The 21,978-nt window shown below is 35.8% G+C and overlaps 1 protein-coding gene across 2 annotated transcripts in view; it reads left to right on the forward strand.

Moving 5' to 3' along the window:
- strbp (spermatid perinuclear RNA binding protein) overlaps positions 1-21,558 on the forward strand; it is a 96,953-nt gene extending 75,395 nt beyond the window's left edge. For both annotated transcript variants that reach the window (XM_079410956.1, XM_079410955.1), the window contains exons 7-19: positions 1,939-2,030; positions 2,445-2,540; positions 3,324-3,435; positions 4,724-4,821; positions 7,661-7,766; positions 8,157-8,240; positions 9,253-9,464; positions 11,895-12,050; positions 12,493-12,627; positions 15,099-15,239; positions 15,497-15,629; positions 16,914-16,964; positions 21,041-21,558. In XM_079410956.1, coding sequence (XP_079267082.1) covers positions 1,939-2,030; positions 2,445-2,540; positions 3,324-3,435; positions 4,724-4,821; positions 7,661-7,766; positions 8,157-8,240; positions 9,253-9,464; positions 11,895-12,050; positions 12,493-12,627; positions 15,099-15,239; positions 15,497-15,629; positions 16,914-16,964; positions 21,041-21,117 — 1,493 coding nt within the window. In that variant the 3' untranslated portion in view covers positions 21,118-21,558. The remainder of the gene's footprint in view (positions 1-1,938; positions 2,031-2,444; positions 2,541-3,323; positions 3,436-4,723; positions 4,822-7,660; positions 7,767-8,156; positions 8,241-9,252; positions 9,465-11,894; positions 12,051-12,492; positions 12,628-15,098; positions 15,240-15,496; positions 15,630-16,913; positions 16,965-21,040) is intronic.
- The last annotated feature ends 420 nt before the right edge of the window (positions 21,559-21,978 follow it).

The raw sequence follows: 21,978 nt of genomic DNA on the forward strand, positions 1-21,978 counted from the left end.
TAATGCTTCAGTTATCGTCATATAATCTCTAAATAACCCCTCATGATTAATACCCCGTACACCTGCACACCTTGTCCTGGATTTACACTGCGGCAGCCTTTTCTGTGTTTTATCTGTTTGTTTATCTGCAGAGGAAGCGTGGGATGATCTCACTGGTACATAGACGCTCATCTGCCGAGACAATGAAAGAAAAACAATTACCAAACAAGCTAAAGAATGACCCTTATGTATTGTTTTGGTGGGAGAGATGAAGAAAAATGTTCTGACAGCTCAGATTGTGAGTGTGTGTTGTGTGCGAGCGATCTCTTCTCTTGTTGTGACTGGTCTATAACAATACCCACTGCATGTCTTCATTATTCCAGTGTCAATCCAAGCACAAACTGGCACTGATTCGCTGAAGTTGTTAGCGTGTGTCGCTGCTTTTGACGTTAGCGCCTAACCAGACACGCCACAGGAAATTAGCCTCTGTCCTTACTGGAATGCTGTGTGAAGAGATGAAATCTGAATGTTTTATATTTACAGATGTTTCTTCAGTCTGTGGACTTTTAGAAACTAAACTCTCTTAAAACATACTTTTCACACTCTCACTAGTTTTTGTCAATTGACATTGTCAAGCACAGGATATACACTACTGTTCAAACGTTTGGGGTCAGTAAGTGTTTTTTTTTTAAAGATTTTAATAATTGTATTCAGCAATTATGCATTAAATTGGTTAAAAGTGACAGACATTTGTAATGTTACAAAATATATCTGTTTGAAATAAATGCTGTTCTTTTGAACTTTCTATTTATTAAAGAATCCTGAAAGAAAAAAATTGTACAGGACTGTTTTCAACATTGATAATATTAAGAAAAGTTTCATGAGCAGCAAACCAGCAGAATGATTTCTGAAGGGTCATGTGACACTGAAGAAATTTTCCATACAAAATTTTATATTTTACAGTATTATTATTTTTACTATATTTTTTTATCAAATAATTGCAGCTTTGGTGAGCAGAAGAGACTTCTTTCAAATACTTTTTTAAAAAAATCTTACCGACCCCAAATTTTTTAATGATTTTTCACATTTTTTTTTTTCTGAATCAAAAAATTTAATTTACACATTTCAAATGATGGATTGTCATTCTTTAAACAGGAAAAGTAAAAAAAATAATTAGAATTTTTTTTTTAAAATATTTTTTTAATTAAAAAACTATTTTGAAATAAAATCTTATACCCCTTAATCTTTCTCATTTTATAGCTAGCATTTTATGAATCTTAAACGCCATAATATTTTAACTTTTGCATAGTTTAAAAAATAAAAATAATACAGTTTGACTGTAAATTACACACCACAAAATATTAAGTGAATTTCCAAGAGTTTTATTGCAACATGCATACAATTAAAAAATGGGGGAACTATTAGTTTTCATCAAAATCAACACTTTAACACCATTGCCTCTGTGTGTTGGGATTGTGGACCAATCAGAGTGCGCTGTGGGTGGAGCTATCCAGCATTAAACCAAAAATTAGTGCAAATTGACCAAAAATGTATTGTTGCTTGTCACTATTGCGGCTCATCAGGCCAAAACATTCACACGTGAACTCACATTAATACAGAGGATGCTGTATTACGGCATGCCTGGTTAGGATAGTGCGTAACGCCAATTGAACAGCTTTGTTCAGCCTTGTTTTCTAGGCCGTGTTTAGCATTTCGCAACACTCGGCACATGCTAACACCTTCTGCGAATCCTTCCTCCAGTTTCCAGCCAGCCAAGGAGATGCACTGAGCTCTCATCTCTTTTGGATGCACTGGACCACCTCAGCCGATTGGCTTCCTCCTTTCTCCTTCCTGCTGTGCCTTAACAGCCCCCTCCCTCATCACGTGTTCGTATGTGTGTGAGCGTGCGTGTCTACGCGTGTGTGATTTGATTTCCTGTCCCGTTCTTCTCACCGATAGAGAGCGTTGAGTCGAGCGAGCCGGCGGACCTGTTGGATAGACAGAGGTGCCTGGTGGCGTTGGCCTCTCTGCGACATGCCAAATGGTTCCAGGTTGGCGCTCACTACTTCTCATTGTTATTGTAGCCTTATGACCCAAAACTACATGCCATTTTCCTCGATTTCCTCCAGCTCTCCAAATGCTCGACACCTCATCACGAACGTTTGCGTATCGTAAGGCTACAAAAGCAATTGTTACACTTTTTGTTTTCTTTTGCCTGTTTTTGTTTGTCCATAACCTGCTTGTTATCATGAAGGATTTGTCTAGTGCTTTCCTGCACCGTATCTTCCCTTCTCCCACCCCACCCACATAAGCCCTCCTCCATCATCCACACGACACAGGCCAGAACCGAAGCACAACACACACTTGCACACTCACACATAGTCAAGATCTAGAGATTTAGGGGTTAAAGGTTGGACTTGATTGTTGCTCTCCGTTCACTGGGCGACTCCCTCTGGTTTCCTCAGGCTAGAGTTAACGGGCTAAAGTCGTGCGTGATCGTCTTGCGAATACTGAGAGACATGTGCAATAGAGTCCCGGCGTGGGAACCTCTGAAAGGATGGGTGAGTATCAGGCTTCTGATATCATTACAAACACTACAGTAAAACTTTAGAGAATTCAGCCATAGATTAAGGAACCGTTGAATTATTGAAAATTGGGGGTCTGTGGGGTAATGCAGACGATACACTTATCAGTTGTTGATATTTATTGTGGTTAATTATTCTTAAGTGTATTGAAATGCAACATTACCTCATAGATTAAATATTTTGCTTAAAGGGACAGTTCACCCAAAAAATGAAAATTCTGTCATTAATTCCTTACCCTCATGTCGTTCCAAATCCATAAGACCTTCGTTCATCTTCGGAACACAAATTAAGATATTTTTGATGAAATCCGAGAGCTCTCTGACCCTCCATAGACAGCAAGAATATCACCATGATGAATTTTGTGATTTTTCTATGTGAATATATTTTAAAATGTAATTTATTCCAGTGATCAAAGCTGAATATTCAGCATCATTACTACAGTCTTCAGAGTCACATGATCCTTCAGATATCATTCTAATATGCTGATTGGATGCTCAAGAGACACTTATTGTTATTATCAGGGCTGAAAACAGTTGAGCTGCAGCATAATTTTGAGGAAATGGTGTATGGGCCATTCAGCCTCGAGGACTGGATCTGTTCTATTATTAGTTTCTTGTATTTGAAGGATTAAACTGAATGGTTTTACAGTAACCGCAGATGCAATCTCTCATTTCAGTGTCCCATAGGCAAAATTTAGATGAATTTATAGTTTATGTAATAAATCAGTCTCTGAAAAGCGATTTGCTCTTTTGTTCTCAGCCTTTGGAGTTAATATGTGAGAAGGCCATCGCCACGTGTAACAGACCTCTGGGAGCAGGAGAGGCTCTGCGTCGGGTCATGGAGTGTCTCGCCTCTGGCATACTGCTTCCAGGTATGAACACTTCCAGAATGAAGCAATAAAATGAGTAACAAAAACTCAGTAAAAACAGTTTGAAGTTCTAGAGAATAGTTCCAGATGCCTCAGACAATTTCATTTTGTGAGTAATAAAGAGGGGACTTTAGTTTAATTCTAATTGCTATGGTTTTGTAATTCTTAGACGTTTTTCTTTGACATATACAGTAGCTATATTCTATGTATGGAACATGTTATTTTTTATGGTTAATTAAATTTCAATATCTACACTACTGTTTAAAAGGCTGGGGCCAGTAAGATTTTTTTTTTATGTTTTTTAAAAGAAGTTTCATGCTCAAGGATGTATTTATTTGATAAAAATACAGTAAAAACAGTAATATTGTGAAATATAAAAATTTTCTATGTGAATATATTTTTAAAAGTAATTTATTCCTGTTCTAATTCTAATATGCTGATTTGCTGCTCAAGAAACATTTCTGATTATCTATGTTGAAAACAGTTGTGCTGCTGCTTCATATTTTTAAGAAAACCTTTATACATTTTTTCAGGAACAGGATGCTCAATTTATAGCATCCTTGCTGAGAAAAAAAATTGTGTTGCAAGTCATTTAGTGCTGTGGGTAATTTATATTTTTAGTTTTTGAATAATTGCTAAAACTAAATCTATGCTGGTACCTGATTTGATTATGAATGCTGTTTTTAATAAAAATAAAAAGAGTAAAAAAAAGTGAAACAGAGAAAATTATCCATTGTATATTAATAGATCCCTAATCTGAACTGACTTTAAATAACCCTCCTAAATATCTGCATATGCAAGATAAATGTGAATAAGTCCTGTGCGGTGTGTTGACAGCAGCGGTGTCACTATCAGATCTGGGTTTCATTTGCAAAGCTCTAGTTCCTTTCTGAGGCCTAGAGGAATAATGGAGCCTCATTTATCTGCTCTTGACATAACTAGTCCATCCCTCGCTACTCTTATACTCTTTTCTCACTTATTCATTAATAATGAGATGCAGGCAGTAATATTTGATTGGCTTGCATGGGAAATAAGCAAAAATGTTATATACTCATGTGAACATAAAAATATATATTTGTATTGTACCTTCAGGGCATAATTTAAACGATAAGAGTTAAATTAACTGCTCACCTGCGGTGATGGGGAGTAACTCACTAAATAATGAAACATTACAGTTTACAGTAGTTACCTCAACTCTTGACCGGGTCTTTCTTGTCAGCTATGTAAATCATATTAAATTGTAGAATGTATTTCACGTTTATAATATAAATATTTTTGGTGTCCTCTCCAGGTGGACCAGGCCTGCATGATCCCTGTGAGAAGGAGCCGACGAACACCCTGTCGGCCATGACTGACGAGGAGGCGGAGGCCATCACGTACAACGCACAGGTACAAGCAGTGTGTGTTGGGGTGTGTGTGAGATGCAGGTGTCAGTGAGAAAAGGAGAGCGGTGCTGCTCTCAGCGATGCTTATCTCAGCTGTGCTATCTAGATTACTGCCATGTCTCACACACACCGGTCTTATCAGTGATTCTAGCCTATATGTGACCCTGGAATGATAAGTATCTTGGGTATATTTGTAGCAATAGCCAAAAAATACATTGTATGGGTCAAAATTATAGATTTTTCTTTTGCCAAAAATCATTAGGATATTAAGTAAAAGTCATGTTCCATGAAGATTTTTTATAAATTTCCTACCGTAAATATATCACAATTTTTGATTAGTAATATGCATGGCTAAGAACTTCATTTGGACAACTTATTGAGAGGCGATTTTCTCAATATTTAGATTTTTTTGCACCCTCAGATTCCAGATTTTCAAATAGTTGTATCTCGTCCAAATATTGTTCAGTCCTAACAAACGTTACATCAATGGAAAGCTTATTTATTCAGCTTTCAGATGACATATAAATCTAAATTAAAAAAAAAAATTGACTCTTTTTGTGATCCTGGGCCACATATGGATACAATATTCCTGAGGCATCATTTTGACCAAACAGCCATTCAAATTGATTGAATATTAATATTTAATAGATCTGTTATATAATTGGAACCTACTTGCCAACAATGGCTATGTATAAACAATTATGGTCAAAATGTTAATTATTTTACCAAAATAAGAGTTATCTTATAAAATGCGTGTTGTTCTTTTATTTAGTACTGTCGTAAGATATTTTACATTTAAGATGGTTATATATAATCCACAAGGTTATATATTATCCTACATAATAGCTGAATTTATAAAAATGACCATGTTCAAAAGTTTACATACACTTGATTGCCTAGATGATCCTGTTCTTGAGTCCCTTGTTTGTCCTGAACAAATATTTTAACATTTTTGTCTTCTGGGAAAACATCTGGGGGTAAAAGTAAATCAGAGATGGTGTTAACACAATGCAGGAAACTAAAAGACAAAAAAAAAAAAAAAACCCTGCGCATTAAAATGATCTAATTTTACATCACCAGTAAAATCGTATAAAATATATTGTGAATGTTCCATGTATCATCCAGACTAAACACACACCCACGCCCACACACACACTTATCCTGATAGAGCACCTTGATGATTGGCTCTCTAATGAGCGTGGGAAAATTTATACGGTGCCGGCCCGTGAATCTTCCTCCTTGCCCCGGGGACTGTGTGTGTGTGTACGTACGCTGCATCTCGGAGTAGATTTCGGTAGCGCTTTTCCTTTGAACACTCATGCAGTCGAGAGCAGAATGACAATGTGTCTAATTGTTTTGCAGCAGATCGAAGAGGTTCAGTACAAACACACACACACACACGCACACCCTTCCTGACTCTACACACACCACTGTATCTAAGAATATGGTTGATTGCTTAACATGTATATCATATTGTATTTTTCCTTGAAAAAAAACTAAACAGCAGTATATGAAGTGCATTTGTTTTTACTGCAGTTTGCCGTAGTCATAAATGAGATGCATTGCGGTGATATGCCGTAGTAACGCCTACCTGCAGAGTTTCTGTCGTCACACATGAGGCTGAAAGATGGTGCTTATTGATGCAATTTACTCGATGAAGAGTTCATGAGTTCAAAATGACCTGTGAGTGTAATCACTGAATTTGATGGAAGGAAAATGTAAATCTAACTTCACTGAAATGCAATTGTATCTTATTAAATTGCTATTCTTAAGGCTTATCAACCTAAAATATCACTTCAAACTTTAGTTTAGGAACAATATGTAACCATCAATGCTAAACTTGGGAAACAAGTGGGCAAATAATTATGTGTTCAACGTTGTTGTAACAAATAGATCAGATTTGACATTTTTGTATTGTTAGAAAAGGTTGTTGTTGTTTTTTTTAAATAAGTGCTGTTACGTGAACTTTTTATTCATTCACTGAAGACTGGAGTATTGATGCTGAAAATTCAGCTTTGCATCACAGAAATAAATTAAATTTTTCAAAATATTCAAATAGAAAACAGTTATTTGAGATTGCAGTAATATTTCACAATATTACGGTCTTTGCTGTATATTATAGATCTAATAAATGCAGCCTATGTGAGCAGAAGAGACTTATTTAGAGGACATTACAGAATCTTACCAACCCCAAACTTTTTAACGGTAGCAAATAGAAAAAATATATAGATAGTTTAAGCATGAACCTTTACAAACATCAAAAAAGAAGTGAAAGAACATCAGGCACTTCCAGTGATAACAGCTTTGTTGATTATAATGTAAGCAATCTAGTTTTATCAGGTGACGAACCACCCAAATAAACATTATGTAACAATTCCATTAGTTCATCTAGAGTCAATGTTTGTGTATGGGACCGTATTAAAATGGTTAGTTTACACAGATGGTCTGATTACTGTAATTAAAGGTGGTTCCCAAAATGGGCTCACAAATCTTTTCTAGGGATACTTTTGGAACCAAACCTTATGTGGTTTCGTAACGGGCTATAACTAAAGTAAACAGCTTTGTCAATATCTGTTGAGATGGGATAATGTGAGTTAGTTGTAGCATGAATTATTTGTGAGGCAGTCTGTCCCCCATAATTCCTCTGAACGTGGTGATTCAGTGCCGATGTTCCACATCTACAGGCGGTCTGTGGGCTCAAGCGGAGAGTTATTGCTTTATTATTAAAAAATAAGTGTGTGGGTGTTTCATCGGGGTATGTTTTGAGACTTTTTTTCTTTCAGGAGCAGCTAATTTTGGTTTGCTCTGTGATAACTTTGATACTTTTTTTATGTGTGTTCCAGCATGCTCTGCGGCTCATGGCCTTTGGGCAGATCTATAAGGTCTTAGAAATGGACCCTCTCCCCTCAAGTAAACCTTCACAGAAATTCCCCTGGTCAGATAAAGAAGGTGAGAACACACAATTAAGTGATATTGATATTTTTTGAAATACTCAAGGTCTAGTTTAATATGTAGATACAACTATAAGTTGTTCGTAGGTTGATTTCTCTGAAAAGTGTGAAACAATCTTCAAACATTAGTTTTAACATTGTTTGTCTGAACATCCTAATCTGCCTGACAACAGCAAATCAGACTCAGTCATTGGTGTGAGTTTAGGGGTGGGGCTAACTGATTGCCATTAGTTTTGCAAATCCATTTAGTGCTGCTGAATGTCATGAAAATAAAATAAATCTGAAATATTACACTGTCATACAGCTCTATGAGTCTGTTTTTGATGCGTTTTAGTAATTCATTGTAGGTGTGTTTCATCAGCATGTTAACTCTGCTCTTTTGTATCAGGTCTAGGGCTGAAGAGACCTTATGAAGATGGTCTGCTGGACGACAAAGACCTCATCAAGAAGATGAAACGCAACCTGAGAAAAGGTCAGTCTAAGCAACGATCGACATATATTGGTTAAACCAGTTCATTTGTAATTATACAATGTGTAATTGAGATAATTATTGAGATTGTGTGCATCTGTCAAAAGCAGTTCGGATAGTTGATTAATGGTAATTTCCTTTTTAATTAAAAACGTTTTTATTAAACATTGTGAAAAATAATTCTCATTTGTTATCATTAAAGGGATAGTTCACCCAAAAATGAACATTCTGTCATTAATTACTCACCCTTGTGTCGTTCCAAACCCGTAAAACCTTAAGATATTTTTGATGAAATCCCAGACCTTTCTGACCCGGCATAGACAGCAATACTACTAACACGCTCAAGGCCCAGAATGGTAGTAAGGATATCATTAAAATAGTCCATGTGACATCAAGAATACTTTTTGTGCACAAAGAAAACAAAAATAAGGACTTTATTCAACAAATGCTTCTCTTCCGTGTCAGTCTTCAACATGCGTTCATGAGAGTACCATGGAGCATTCATTTCTGGGTGAACTATCCCTTTAAATTGCAAATAGCAGGAAACGCTAATCGTTCCGTCGTTCCTTCTTCATTATGGCCTTGTTTGGCCTCTTTCTAGAATGATTAAAGAACAACACGTCTCATTTTTTTATGTATATTTTCTGCTAATCTCTCACCTTCTTTCACTTCGGAAAGCTGTCCAGTTTTCTCTGCTCTTTTATTTGTTGCCGTCTCTTCTCTCTCGCTCCTCATCCTGCTGCACTTCCATCTCTTGCTCTCTCGTACAGGAAGCAGACAACCGTTGGGAAATCAATGCCATTGATTCTTAATTTCTCTTGGAGCCGCGGTGCTGTCCCTAGTCTGCGCTCCTCGCCGGACTCAAATAAATCGCTTTCAAAGCAGCAGAATTTCGCAATTAGCAGAATTAGGAACGAAGGGATCATAGAAAGATAGAAGATGAGCTGTGTGTTTAAGGAGCACTTCCTTTGCGCTATAATTGCTAACGTTTATTTCTGTTCTCTTTCCCTTCCAGCAGTTCTTGACAGTAAAGCAATAGACTCAAATCAACCCATGAACGCTCTGATGCGCTTGAACCAGATCCGGCCGGGGCTGCAGTATAAACTGCTGTCTCAGTCAGGTCCGGTTCACGCCCCCGTCTTCACCATGTCTGTAGACGTCGACGGCACTGTTTACGAAGCCTCTGGCTCCTCTAAGAAGACCGCCAAGCTGCACGTGGCTGTAAAGGTACACCTGGACGTCAGTCGTATTTGCATCATGTGATTGGAGGGGTGACCATTATGTAAGGTGTTAAAGGACTAATTCACCCACAGATGTGTATTTTGTCATCATTTACTCATGCTTTTGTCTTTTGAAACGCGTATAAGGAGAAATCAGACAAAATGTCTGAGCTGCTCGCTTCCATCCATTGAAAGTTAATGTTGATTAGGGGCTGTCATGCATAAAAAAGCACCATAAAAGTAGTCCATATGACCCGTGTGGTGTGTTTTAAGTGTTTTGAAGCCTTCTGATACTGGAACTTTACACACTTGTATGGAAAAGAGCAGCTTGAACATTCTGCCTAATTTCTTCGTTCGTGAACAAAAAGTCATACGAGTTTCAAAAAACTGGGTGAGGATGAGTATATAATGACAGAGCTTTTATGTTGGGATGAACTATTCCTTTTAATAATAACTACAGCGTTGATGCGGCTGACCTGAGTTCAAGCCTGGCTTGCATAATTCCCAGATCCTCTTGACCCCTTTTTTTTCTTCTTCATTTTCTATGTAATCGAAAATGAAAATGAAGCTTCAGCTAACAACTGTTTTTATTGGTCCTGATTTTGATTTCAATTAAATTGATTAGTCCTAAATAAAAAAGCAAACATTTTTATTGATTATTACAAATTATTTTTATTATTATAATTGTTATTACTAAATACAAATATTAAAATCTAAATATAACTATTGTAATATTGCACTGTAAAGTAAAAATAGTGGTGTTGTCAAACGATTAATGTTTTTGTTTTGTTTTTTGTTTACATAATATATATGTGCGTACTGTGTATTTTATTATGTATATTTAAGAAAAATGTTATGTTTATACATTTCAAATATTTATATATAATATAAATTATATTAATATAAATATATACATGGAAATATTTTCAAAATATATACTGTATGTGTGTGTATATATACATAAATATACAGAGTATACACATATATATATATAATGTAAACAAAAACTTTTATTTTAGATGTGATTAATCGCGATTAATCGTTTGACAGCACTACAAAATAGTATATTATTATACTTAAATACTATTTTTAATGTACAGTGCAATATTGCAGTAGTAATATTATTATTAATCGTACTAAGCCATATCAAGATTTTGGTTTTATTTCAATTAAGCGAAATTACAAACTACAAAGCAAACTTTTTTTGACATTGTGCACATTTAGACCATGAATGTATTAAAATGAAGTAAAAAATGTCAATTTTGATTTCACACTGACTCTTCAGTTGTCACTACTAGACATTTTCCAGTGTGATCAGATCTCTGACATATGCAAACCAAGTTGGTGTGCTGGTGTTAAGCTCTTGTTAGCTGTGTATAGCCGTTACTTGATGGTTAAATCAGTCTCTTAGTGATATAGATGACCCTTCTTCAACCAGATTTGTAGATTCAACCCTCTTGTCACTGTAGCAGGACAGTAAAGCAATGTGTCATTCAGGAAGAGGGGTTAAGCTTGTTCCCACATACACACACCAGTGATTCCCAGAATGCAAAAAGAACTGAATTGCATGTAATCCCAGAGTGCTGGTGAATAAAGGCTCTGGAGCATAGGACCGCACTAATCCTCGTTCTGTGAGAGCGCAGCCATTAACGGCAACGAAAGCCCCAATTTGGGTCAGACTGACAAATGAACACTGGTGCTCTTATGATATCCTTTACCCCTGTGTAAACTCACACTTAAAGCATGTATTCACCCTGGATCTGAGATATGTATCAATACTGATAATTAAAAAAAAATCCCATTGGCTGATAACTGATACAGTATTTAATAAGAAATTGTACATCCCCAATATACAGTATATGTGTAATATATTTTTGTGTAATATACTTTATTTAGGGTTTTGTTTGGTTAAACATCCAACTTGATTTACAGAGATCTGCAGCTCCGCTTCGCATCTGTGGTGTGGGCATATTTCTGTGAACTTTTATATAAGCGAGTCTGTTCAAAGTGATGATTTCACTCTCAATAATGACCTCGGTATCCAAGGAACTGTCCACTTTTGATTCCGCCTGCTCACTGATGGCCACAAAGATGAACTGAACTTTCCCAGCATCTTTCATCATTTTGTGAATCTTTCATGCCAAAACTCGAAGTCTCTTGTTTAAAGATACTTTTACTTTACTTTTCTACTCATGATGTCATTTTCCATACAAAAGTAAAGTCCTCATTAAAATGAGGGCTGATGTGGCGTATTTTTAAATGAGGAAAGTTACAATATTTCACCATTTATTCATAGTCATGTTGCTCCAAAGACATAAAAGACAGTCTTGCATTATAGTCATCGGAAGCCACTGCTCGCTTATTACATTGTAGTTCTCTGTCATGTTCTGTGTGACGTCCATGCTGGATTAGTTTTGATGCTGTTTTTGTGGTGTAGGTGCTACAGGCGATGGGTTACCCCACAGGCTTTGACACAGACCTGGACTCCATGAGTGCAGATGAGAAGTCGGATGGGGAGGGCAAGAGCGAAACGTCCACACACTCAAGCAATAACAACACATTACACGCCTCAGACAGCTCCAACACGTTGGAGGTACACACACACACTCACTGAATGCTTAGTAAATGTTTTTACTATGTTCTAGTCAAATCAAGTCACATTTATTTATATAGTGCTTTAAACAAGATTGTTTCAAAGCAGTTTCACAGTTATAAATGAGAAAATAACATGATTTCCGCGATGCAGAAAACAGACAGAATCGTGGAATCCAGTCATAAAAATGGTATTTACTGCAAAAACGAGGAATGTCATGGAATTTGCCAAATTTTGAATGGAATGGATACACAAATCAAAACGTGATATGTCTGTAAATATTAATCCGCAAAAATACAATTTAAATATGAATCTGCATGTTCTGCGTGTCTCTGTGTGAATGAATGGCACAGACCCGTGATGTGTGTGTGACACTCGCGGTGGTGTTCTCAGCCAGTTCAGTGTTGGTTCAGTTCTGTTGAAGAACATGTTTTGCATCCAGGTGCGAACTCAGGGTCCTATTTTGACGGCCAGCGGGAAGAACCCAGTCATGGAGCTGAATGAGAAACGTCGCGGGCTGAAGTACGAGCTCATCTCAGAGAGCGGAGGAAGTCACGACAAACGCTTCGTCATGGAGGTGGGCCTCACCAGACACAAATGTACCACTTAATCCCTGTTTGCCTATAAGACTGTTTATTAGTGGTGTGTGTTAAGGTGAGCATTACTTTTATTGTTATTACTCATACTGGGGGAGAGGGATTTGAATGAATCTCTAACCCAAGAATTAATCTTTGTTGTGCAACATGTCCCACACAGTTTGTGCTGTAGACATGACTTTAAAGGGGTCATATGATGAGATTTCAAGTTTTCCTTTTTCTTTGGAGTGTTACAAGCTGTTCGTGCATAGATGAGATCCCAAAAGTTGCAAAGACTAAAGGCTAGATCACACTACAGGATTTTAAGCACTACTGGTTTAAAATCACAGTATACTATAATTTGTGTAAGCCTATGAAACACACCTATATATCTCGTAATTAATTTACATTTAATACTGGCTTTAATGTCAGCCCCACTTTGCACAAGCATTAAAATCCAATACTGCGTATGCGCGTCAAACATCCATGCGTATTGAATCTGATCCAGTACGTCATCGTGCTACAGGCTGCAGCGAGGACAGACTCCTTTATTTCAGAGGCCGCTCTTAAAGCGCCACCTCATGGCAGAGAATGAATGTGCATTTCCAAAAAGCCTATCTTATGTTTAGATCGACCCATGTTTTTACGCAATGTGAAAGAATTGAATGTCCCACATGAAAAAACACTATAATAATTTATAGTAAATAAATACTATAGTGTTTTTGAACCATACTATAGTAAAGTACTTGAATTAATTTGTTGTGGTAATTCTATAGATGATGTGGTAATATAACAACTATAGTAATATAAAGAATTTACTTTACCCAATACTGTACAAAAGTTAAGTTTTCTACAACTACAGGATATACTACAATACACTACGGTTTACTGTAGTAAAAACTAAAGTATACTACAGTATACAGTTTATATGTTCACTATATTTAATACTGCAGTATGCTGTAGCATTCATTAAAGTGTTACTATAATATATATATAATACTATAATATATACAGCATAATACACTTTACTATAGTATGCTTCAAAAACACTATAGTATTTACTATAAATTACTATAGCATTTTTTTCATGTGGGGTGCCTTCTAAAAATCTAAACAATTTAGAGAGTAATATTTATGTTTTAAATTAATATAATAATTCATATGTTTGACTTATCCCTTTTCATAAAAATGATTTAAAGGCTGAAATACCTTTTTATAAGATTTTTATTTTTGTGGAAACCTGTATCTGAATTGTAAATCATTTCATTTTATGGCTTAATATGTTACCACAGATATTGTCCAACCCCACTCATACAGTGTTCATTTTACTTGTGCAGCTCAGTCATAAATTGCCTTAAATTGATTTTTTACAAATCTGCAGATACCCTGTAAATAGTCAAATAAACACTTTCCTTGATATTCGTTGATATTTGTGTATTGAAAATGTTTTTGATTGACATTTATGGTCTTTTTTTATTTGGGCTAGTTAAATACATTTTCGGGCTACCAAAATCTGACGAGTACCTGCCCGAAGGGCTAACAGGGATTTTGAAATTTTGCGAGCCCTGGGGCTGTAATCCGCAATCTTTATGTGTAAACTACACAACGATGCATCAAAGAGGCTCGCTGATGCGTCGCCGGCACCTCGCTGACGCCAAACAAATATCTAGCATGCCAAATATCTGGACCAGTCAGCCGACTCGACTTCACGTGGAGTCAGGTGACGTGACAAGCCAATGAAACAGTAAGGCATGGTTTGAGGCCACCGGAAGAAGAACAGCAGCAGCAACTTGGCTTAAAGAAAAGTTAATTAAATGAATAATAAAGTAAATTAATGATCTTTAAAAGAGCATCATATGACCCTTTTAATGAATTACTCTGTCCTGAATTTAGATAAGAGAGGTGTGCCATTACTTTATCCAAATCAAATAGGTTTTTAACTTGGTGGAAAACAAAATGTACAATAAATCCTTTAAGAATTTTGGGGATTCCACAATAATGTAGCATTGTAGAGCTTACTTTTTCAGTGACAAGAATCATTCACATTTGCTTTAGACGGTGGGAGGAATATTTTTTTTGTCTTTGAAAGAAGTCTTTTATACTTACCAAGGCTGCATTTATTTGATCCAAAATACAGTAAAACAGTAATATTGTGAAATATTAGAATTTGAAGGTACTGTTTTTATTAGCTTTTTTTTCAGCATCACACCTTTGCATCACAGAAATAAATTACATTTTAAAATATATTCAAATACAAAACAGTAAAAAAAAGAAAAAAATTTCACAATACTACTTTGATGAAATGAAATAAATGCAGCCTTGGTGAACATACGTAAGACACTTCTTTCAAAAACTTAAAAAAAAATCATAATTATTCCAAATTTTTTTCTTTTTTTACCAAAATATACACGTAATCTCAGATTTCAGTCATTGTTGTCATTTCAAAATCCTCATCCCATGCTCTCGTGGACAGGTGGAAGTGGACGGGCAGAAGTTTCGTGGTGCAGGGCCCAATAAGAAAGTTGCCAAAGCCAGCGCTGCCCTCGCGGCTCTAGAAAAACTCTTCTCCGGGCCTAATGCTGCTGGCAACAAGAAGAAAAAAATAATCCCTCAGGTAGGTCATCAGTTGCTTTGACTAGTGACTAATAACATCCAGATAGGGTTGTTCAGTATTCAGTCTGTTCCTGGGATAACCAGGGTCAGCTCTTGGTAATCCATGACTGCTCTATTAGATATTCTGTGATCAATATTTCCTCTTTTAAACCTGCAGGCTAATTCATCTCTTTTCTCCAGAAATCAATCTTTGGCAACCCTACACTTGATATTGCTGTAGCTTCTTGTTGCTGATTAAAGCCTGTGTGTGTATTTTAGAGTAAAGGGGCATTAGCTGCAGCTGCTGCTGTGTCTGCCGCCGCGGTCCAAGCAGCACGAGGGCGAGGAAGACCCACCCTCACACGAGGAGCCTTCGTCAGCGCTGCGGCAGCTCCTGGATACGTCACACCAGGTGTGTGTTTGATGCCAGACAGTGTTTCTATAGTGACTAAAGACCCGTTTACCTTTTGGCACATGTAAACTTCATGCAACAATGTATTTATATTACAGAAGTACCCATTGAGCTACAATTTATACTAGCGTCCAAAAGTAAATTGACTAAAAGTAACAGTAAAGACGTTTATAATGTTACAAAAGATTTCTAAATCAGATAATGCTGAACTTTTGCACTTTCTATTCATCAAAGAATCCTGAAAATAAAAATGTGTTATAGTTTTCACAAAAATAGTAAGCAGCAAAATATCAGTATATTAGAATGATTTCTGAAGGATCATGTGACACTGACGACTGGAGTTATGATGCTGAAAATTCATCTTTGATCATGGGAATAAATTACATTTGTAAATATATTAAAATACATGACGGTTATTTGAAATTTTAATATTTCCCAATATTACTGTTTATAATGTATTTTTGTCAAGTCGATTTCAGCTTTGGCAAGCATAAGAGACTTCTTTCAAAAAACTTGTACTGATCCCAAACTTTTCAACAGTTGTGTATAAATAGACGATACTAAATTTGGATACTATTTTGTCTAAAGTAAAAAATAATACATTTAATATTAAAATCGTATAATTTTGTTGCTATTGACCAATATCTATACTCAATCTTTACAATCGCCAATGGTGTACTGCACAGGTGATCAAGTTTATTATTATGAAACTTTATTATTTTTTTATTTTACATTTGACTTTGTATAATTCCTTCAGATACAGTATTTTGAACACTTTCATAGAATAAGGAAATGTTTTTAAATATATGTCACGTTGTATCATAGTTTGAGTTAATATGCCTTAATTTTGAATGGGAGCACCTGCTCTTGTTTTTAGCATGATATTATGTTATTTTCATTTGTTTACTTGTTTATGAGTAGATGTATTATTTGCATATAATTATCGCACTGCCTGGCCAAAAAAGTCACTGTATGGATTTAAATACGTAAATACTTAAGGATTAAATCATTATTGCAGTGATTAAAATGTTTCTGGCAACAATTATTTTAACCCTAACTAATGCAGTGTGTAGCTTTTCATTTCTTTGTCAGAAGACATACCCATGTCCATATTCAAGAATGAGAATGCCAAGGCCAGGCAGTGTATGTAGTTTGCATAATAGTCTTCAGAAAGGCTCTGTCACATGACTCATGACAGTGAGGTCAAAGGTCACCGGTAGTGTTGAGGCCACGTGAAGGAGTCTTAACACTTCACCATATATCATGAATGCTGTGTTCTCGCAGGCTTCGGAGCCCCATACGGGTACAGCGCAGCGGCCGCCACTCCTGCATACGGTACGTACCCCTTCCTTCCCATCCTCCCTTCCTCCAGTCAGGGTCTAGGGTCCAAATCTGCCCCCACTTACTCCCCCCATTCAGCTCTCAAATTGGGCTTTCAAACCCCAAAATCACATCCCCAAAGAATCCCGTAGAGAAATGACTCCCTGGACGATGGAAACGAACCATAACCTTTTGGTTCTTAACTGTGGTTGGAGCAAGACTTGCTGCACCTGGCCTGAGTGTGACTTTGCTCATCTAGTCTGCCTGTTCGACGCTTGGCCCGTTTCTCCTGACTCTGGCCGGCTCTCTAAGCGTCAGCGTAGTGCTGCTGTCTACAGCACACAGTTACACCATTCAAAACAGCCGCTGGGCCTGATGGGTTGAGAGGAAGATCACGCTAAACACAGTCTTAAGACTAGTGCTGCGACTAGCTAACATGGAGCATATACATTTTAAAGGGATAGTTCAACTAAAAATTTAAATTGTCATCATTTACTTACTCTCATCTTGTTTCAAACTGTAAAACACAAGAAAAAGTGATTTTCAACCATTTTTGTGGGACCTAAATAACAACTGACTTGCATTGTAGAGACAAAAGAACACTTTTATGGATTATAGCTAAACTTTGGTATTTAAGGTGAGTAAAAGATGACAGATTTTCTTTTTAATTTAAGAACGACATTAAAACCGATTTAAACGTTCAGTCTGTGTCGTCTAAAGACCTGTTTACAATAAGAAAAATAGCTAACGATAACTTTATTAGTATCAACTTTAAATGCTCAGGTCTTTGTCCGATATTCTCATCCGAAATTTTCGCACGTTAAAAAATAAATATGACCTCACATTATCACTCACGTTTACACGCTGCCTCCGAAACTTTCGTCTGTCTAAGAAAAAAAATTCGGATTAGGTTCAATTTCTGCGTTTTCGCATCCGTATCAAGCATTTTGTTAGAAAACGATGACGAATACGAAAAAAAAACGCATGCGAAAATTTCAGACTCTTAAGAGTCGCTGGATTCTGATTTGCTGTCAGTTTTATCATTCATTAGCTGGAAAAAATAATATTCACTAAGTGATAACAACAAAATCATTCCTCTGTGTTGATTTCATTGTAGTTGTGATGTGGACTTCGCTATTTTCATAGAATTCGGATAATTATTAAAATGTCATAGTTATCTTCCTTTTTGTTAAAACCCTCAAATTTGTGCTTGAATTGTTCTCTTAGTAAGAAAATTATGGTTTCTTGGTTAAAATTATATGGCATAATTTAATAATTGATCACACTGAATCAATGTGCTGAATTGACAGCCCTTAATATACTAGTAAAACCAGTGTAATCTCCAAACTTTCCTTCATCCTAAAACCACCTGCATACTAGAGAAAGCTCTGACGAAGTCTTTGACCATTAAGAAAAGTGCAAGATCCCTGACATTCACCGCTCCTCTCCCATGGCCTCATGGGACAGTAAACTGTCCATCAGATGTGCACTTCAAAATCTCAGCAGTATGTTTCACCTATTGATTTATATCATGTAATTTCAGACATACCATGCACTGCTTTATTGCACACTGTACAGTAGAGAAGTAGGCACATCCAGAACAGTGATTAGTATTATTTTTTATACCATTAAAGTATTAATATTTTGAATTTGCTTTTATTTTTATATTTTCAGTTTTAATTTTAATTTAAGTATTTTCAAGTGCTTTTATCAATTTTATTAGTTTTTTTTAATATTTATTTTGGGATTTATTTTATATTTAAATTAAACTTAAATGTTGCCTTGGCAGCTAGCTGAATGCAAGTAAAAAAAATTTCATTGAATATTCGTGTTATTTTATTTCAGCTTTATTTTAATTAAAAGCAAATTTCAGCGCTTTTAGTTTTAGTTTCAACAATAACAACACTGATATGCAGATCTTCAGTCTTTCTCACACATCGATGTAAACAGAGCTCAAAGTCTGACACCTCTGCGGGACCACCTGTACTGTGTGAAAACCACCAAAGTCATGTGATATATTCGTTTATAAATATTAGCTTCAGATAACTGCCATGTTTTATGTTTAAAATTCATCATGCGCTCTTATCGTAACTGTTTGAAACCTTGAAATGTCATGTCAGGGATATTTTTATAGTTTATTTGATTATGCTCCGCGCAAACACACCGTTCTGGGACACTCATCAGCTCAGAAACGTATAAACACTTGAACACACAAACAGGAATACGCACACAGTCCGTCGGGTTTCTAAACAAAAACTCCTCACCCGTCTGTGTAGTGTGTTGATTTAGGAGCGCCTCTCTGGTCAGGCCCAGATGAAGATGCTTTGAATGAGCCTTATGTGCAGGGGGGACTAGGTGAGGTGGGCTCAGCGGGAACCAGGCTGAATTTGGATGGTGTTTGCTGGGTTTTGTGTGTTTATTTCTCGGAGGATGAGGGGGCGGGTGGGGGGTAGATATGGAGTTGCTCCCAGCGCCCTGGTCTCTGCCTGCCACATAAAGACTGTTCCTTTAGGTGGAAGGTGAAACCCGGTATTTTGCTGTAAGAGAACAGTGTGCCCCTCTCTTTGGCGTCTGTCCGGTTTGGTGCCTGAGAGCTGTGTGCATGCAGTAATTCTCACCAGTCATCTTACGCTGTCCAACCCTCTTCCTCCTGTTGCTGCTTTGGGATTTCTAAATGGGAACGACTGTGAGACTAAGACTACTATTCACACACACACACACACACACACACACACGGCACAGAATGAACACTCCACATAAGAGCGCCAGCCGGCAGATCACTCCTGTAACCCTCCATGTTCCCCTACCCACAGTTCACATGTATTCTTCAGACGCTAAGTTTAACTTTATTATTTTCAATTAGATAGTTCTGTCTAGTAGTTAAGACTAGGGCTGGGCAATATATTGAATATTTATGTATAATATTAAGTTGATTTAAAATTAACCACATGATCTAAACAATCTTAAGCTGTTTTTTTTTCTAATTCTCTAATTTAATGTTTTAAATTAAAGACTCTAAATTAAATTCATTTTCAAAACAACAGTTACAGTTTAAAATAAACAAATAAAAAATTGTAACTAGAATTTTATCACATTTCTTACATTTTATACAAATGTATTAATATAATTATTAATATAAAATTTTTTAATTTATACATTGAATAAAATGAAAAAAAAACCTTGGCGTTAATTTGTGTAAAACTGAAAAATATACCTAGACTTTAAAATGTTATTGTTATTATTAGATTTGTACATTATTAATAAAATAAAACCAATTAATTATTCCCTTAATTTAGTGTTAATTTTATGTGATTTTTTTATGTGATCCAACTGTAAATTATTATTTAACTATATTATCTCTATATTTGATTTTTATAGATTTTAAATAAAAATAATTATTCCTTTAATTTAGTGTTAATTTTGTGAAAAACTGAAAACAATAACTTGATTATTTTAACTAGAATTTTTCTGTATTTAGTTAGTTTTTGTCATGAATTATTTTATGAATAAAATAATTTATTGCTATTGCATTAGTTTAATTTCATGAAAAACTGGAAAACATACTATGATTATTTTTTAACTGTAATTTTACTGTTTTATTGTTAGATTTATACATTGATGAAATTGATGATAGTTCAGTTAAATTTTCCAGGGCTTTGAGAAAATCTCAAAATATTCAAATAATAAAAAAAAAAAATATCACAGTATAAGTATACTATGATTTCGGCAACTTATACAATTTATTTAATGTACAGTATATCATTCAGCCCTACTCAAGAACCATTATTCATAAGATGACTGGGTATACCATGTAGTTCAGAAGGTCAACTGTATGCGCGTATCATATCACATGACATTAGGCAGCAGGTACATGTGTGTCATCTCCTATCTGCATTAATGCTTGATTTCTACCCTCTCTTTTCACCTGACCTCACTCTTCCTGTTCTTCCGCTCTCCTCTGCTCTCCTGGGTTCATGTCCCCATGCTACAATGAGACTCAATTGGCATTAGCTTCATTTTAAACAAAACACCCTCAGGTCTTTTATTTTGTCCTGGACTTATGTGGAGTGCTCTCTTCATTTTCTCTCTAGGTTTGCCCAAGAGAATGCTTCTGTTGCCCGTCATGAAAGTGCCCGCCTACCCCGTCCCCCACTACTCTTTCTTTTAGCTCAGGAGCCTACTTTACACACACATACACACACTCATGTACACACACACACACACACACAGTGTAAATGTACATGAGAAGGGAAGGTCAGATAGCACAGCCTTGTCACATGTAGGGACAGCTATAAGGGTATTTGTAAAGTTATTTTTATTTGATCATTACATTTTGTTCTCTTACTGTCTTCTGGTTTTAAGCAAATACAAGTTTTATGTTCTTCAGAAAGAAAACTTGAAGGATTTGTACTGTGAATTGTTACCTCATTCTTGGAAATTTAAATTATATCAGCCTCTTTTGTTATCATGGTTGTGTTTTTCTTGTAGAATGGGAATAGGCTGACATGACAAGCTTAATCTATGTACGGATATCAGGAGCTGTGTTTAAGATGTATAGATCTAATTCATACTACTGCTAACAAATAAACCTTTATCTTCATGAACTGCTAAGCACTGACTGGTGTATGTTTGAAAACTCTTTAGTTACTCATTTAGCGTGTGTGTGTGTGTGTGTGTGTATGTGTGTGTATATATATATATATATATATATATATATATATATATATATATATATAAAATATTATTATTCTACTGTAGCAAGCCGTTTTAGCAGCTCTAAATTTACGCTTCATTTAGCTTTCAAATACTTTCTGAAGTTTCAAGTAATGTTTCAGGTTCAATACAATGTTTTATCTGTATGGACTGCATCTTCACATTCTGTTGATGACCACAGAAAATCATTCTGATTTGTAAAACTAAGCAAAAATCACTAATGCACTTTCTGTACAAGTCTATGAGGTTAGTCATTCTAAAGATATTTTTTGTTTGTTCTTTGATTTTGTTTGAACTTAAAGTGACTGTGATATCA

This window comes from Barbus barbus (assembly GCF_936440315.1).
Source record: "Barbus barbus genome assembly, chromosome: 47".
In the NCBI taxonomy this organism is placed as follows: domain Eukaryota; kingdom Metazoa; phylum Chordata; class Actinopteri; order Cypriniformes; family Cyprinidae; genus Barbus; species Barbus barbus.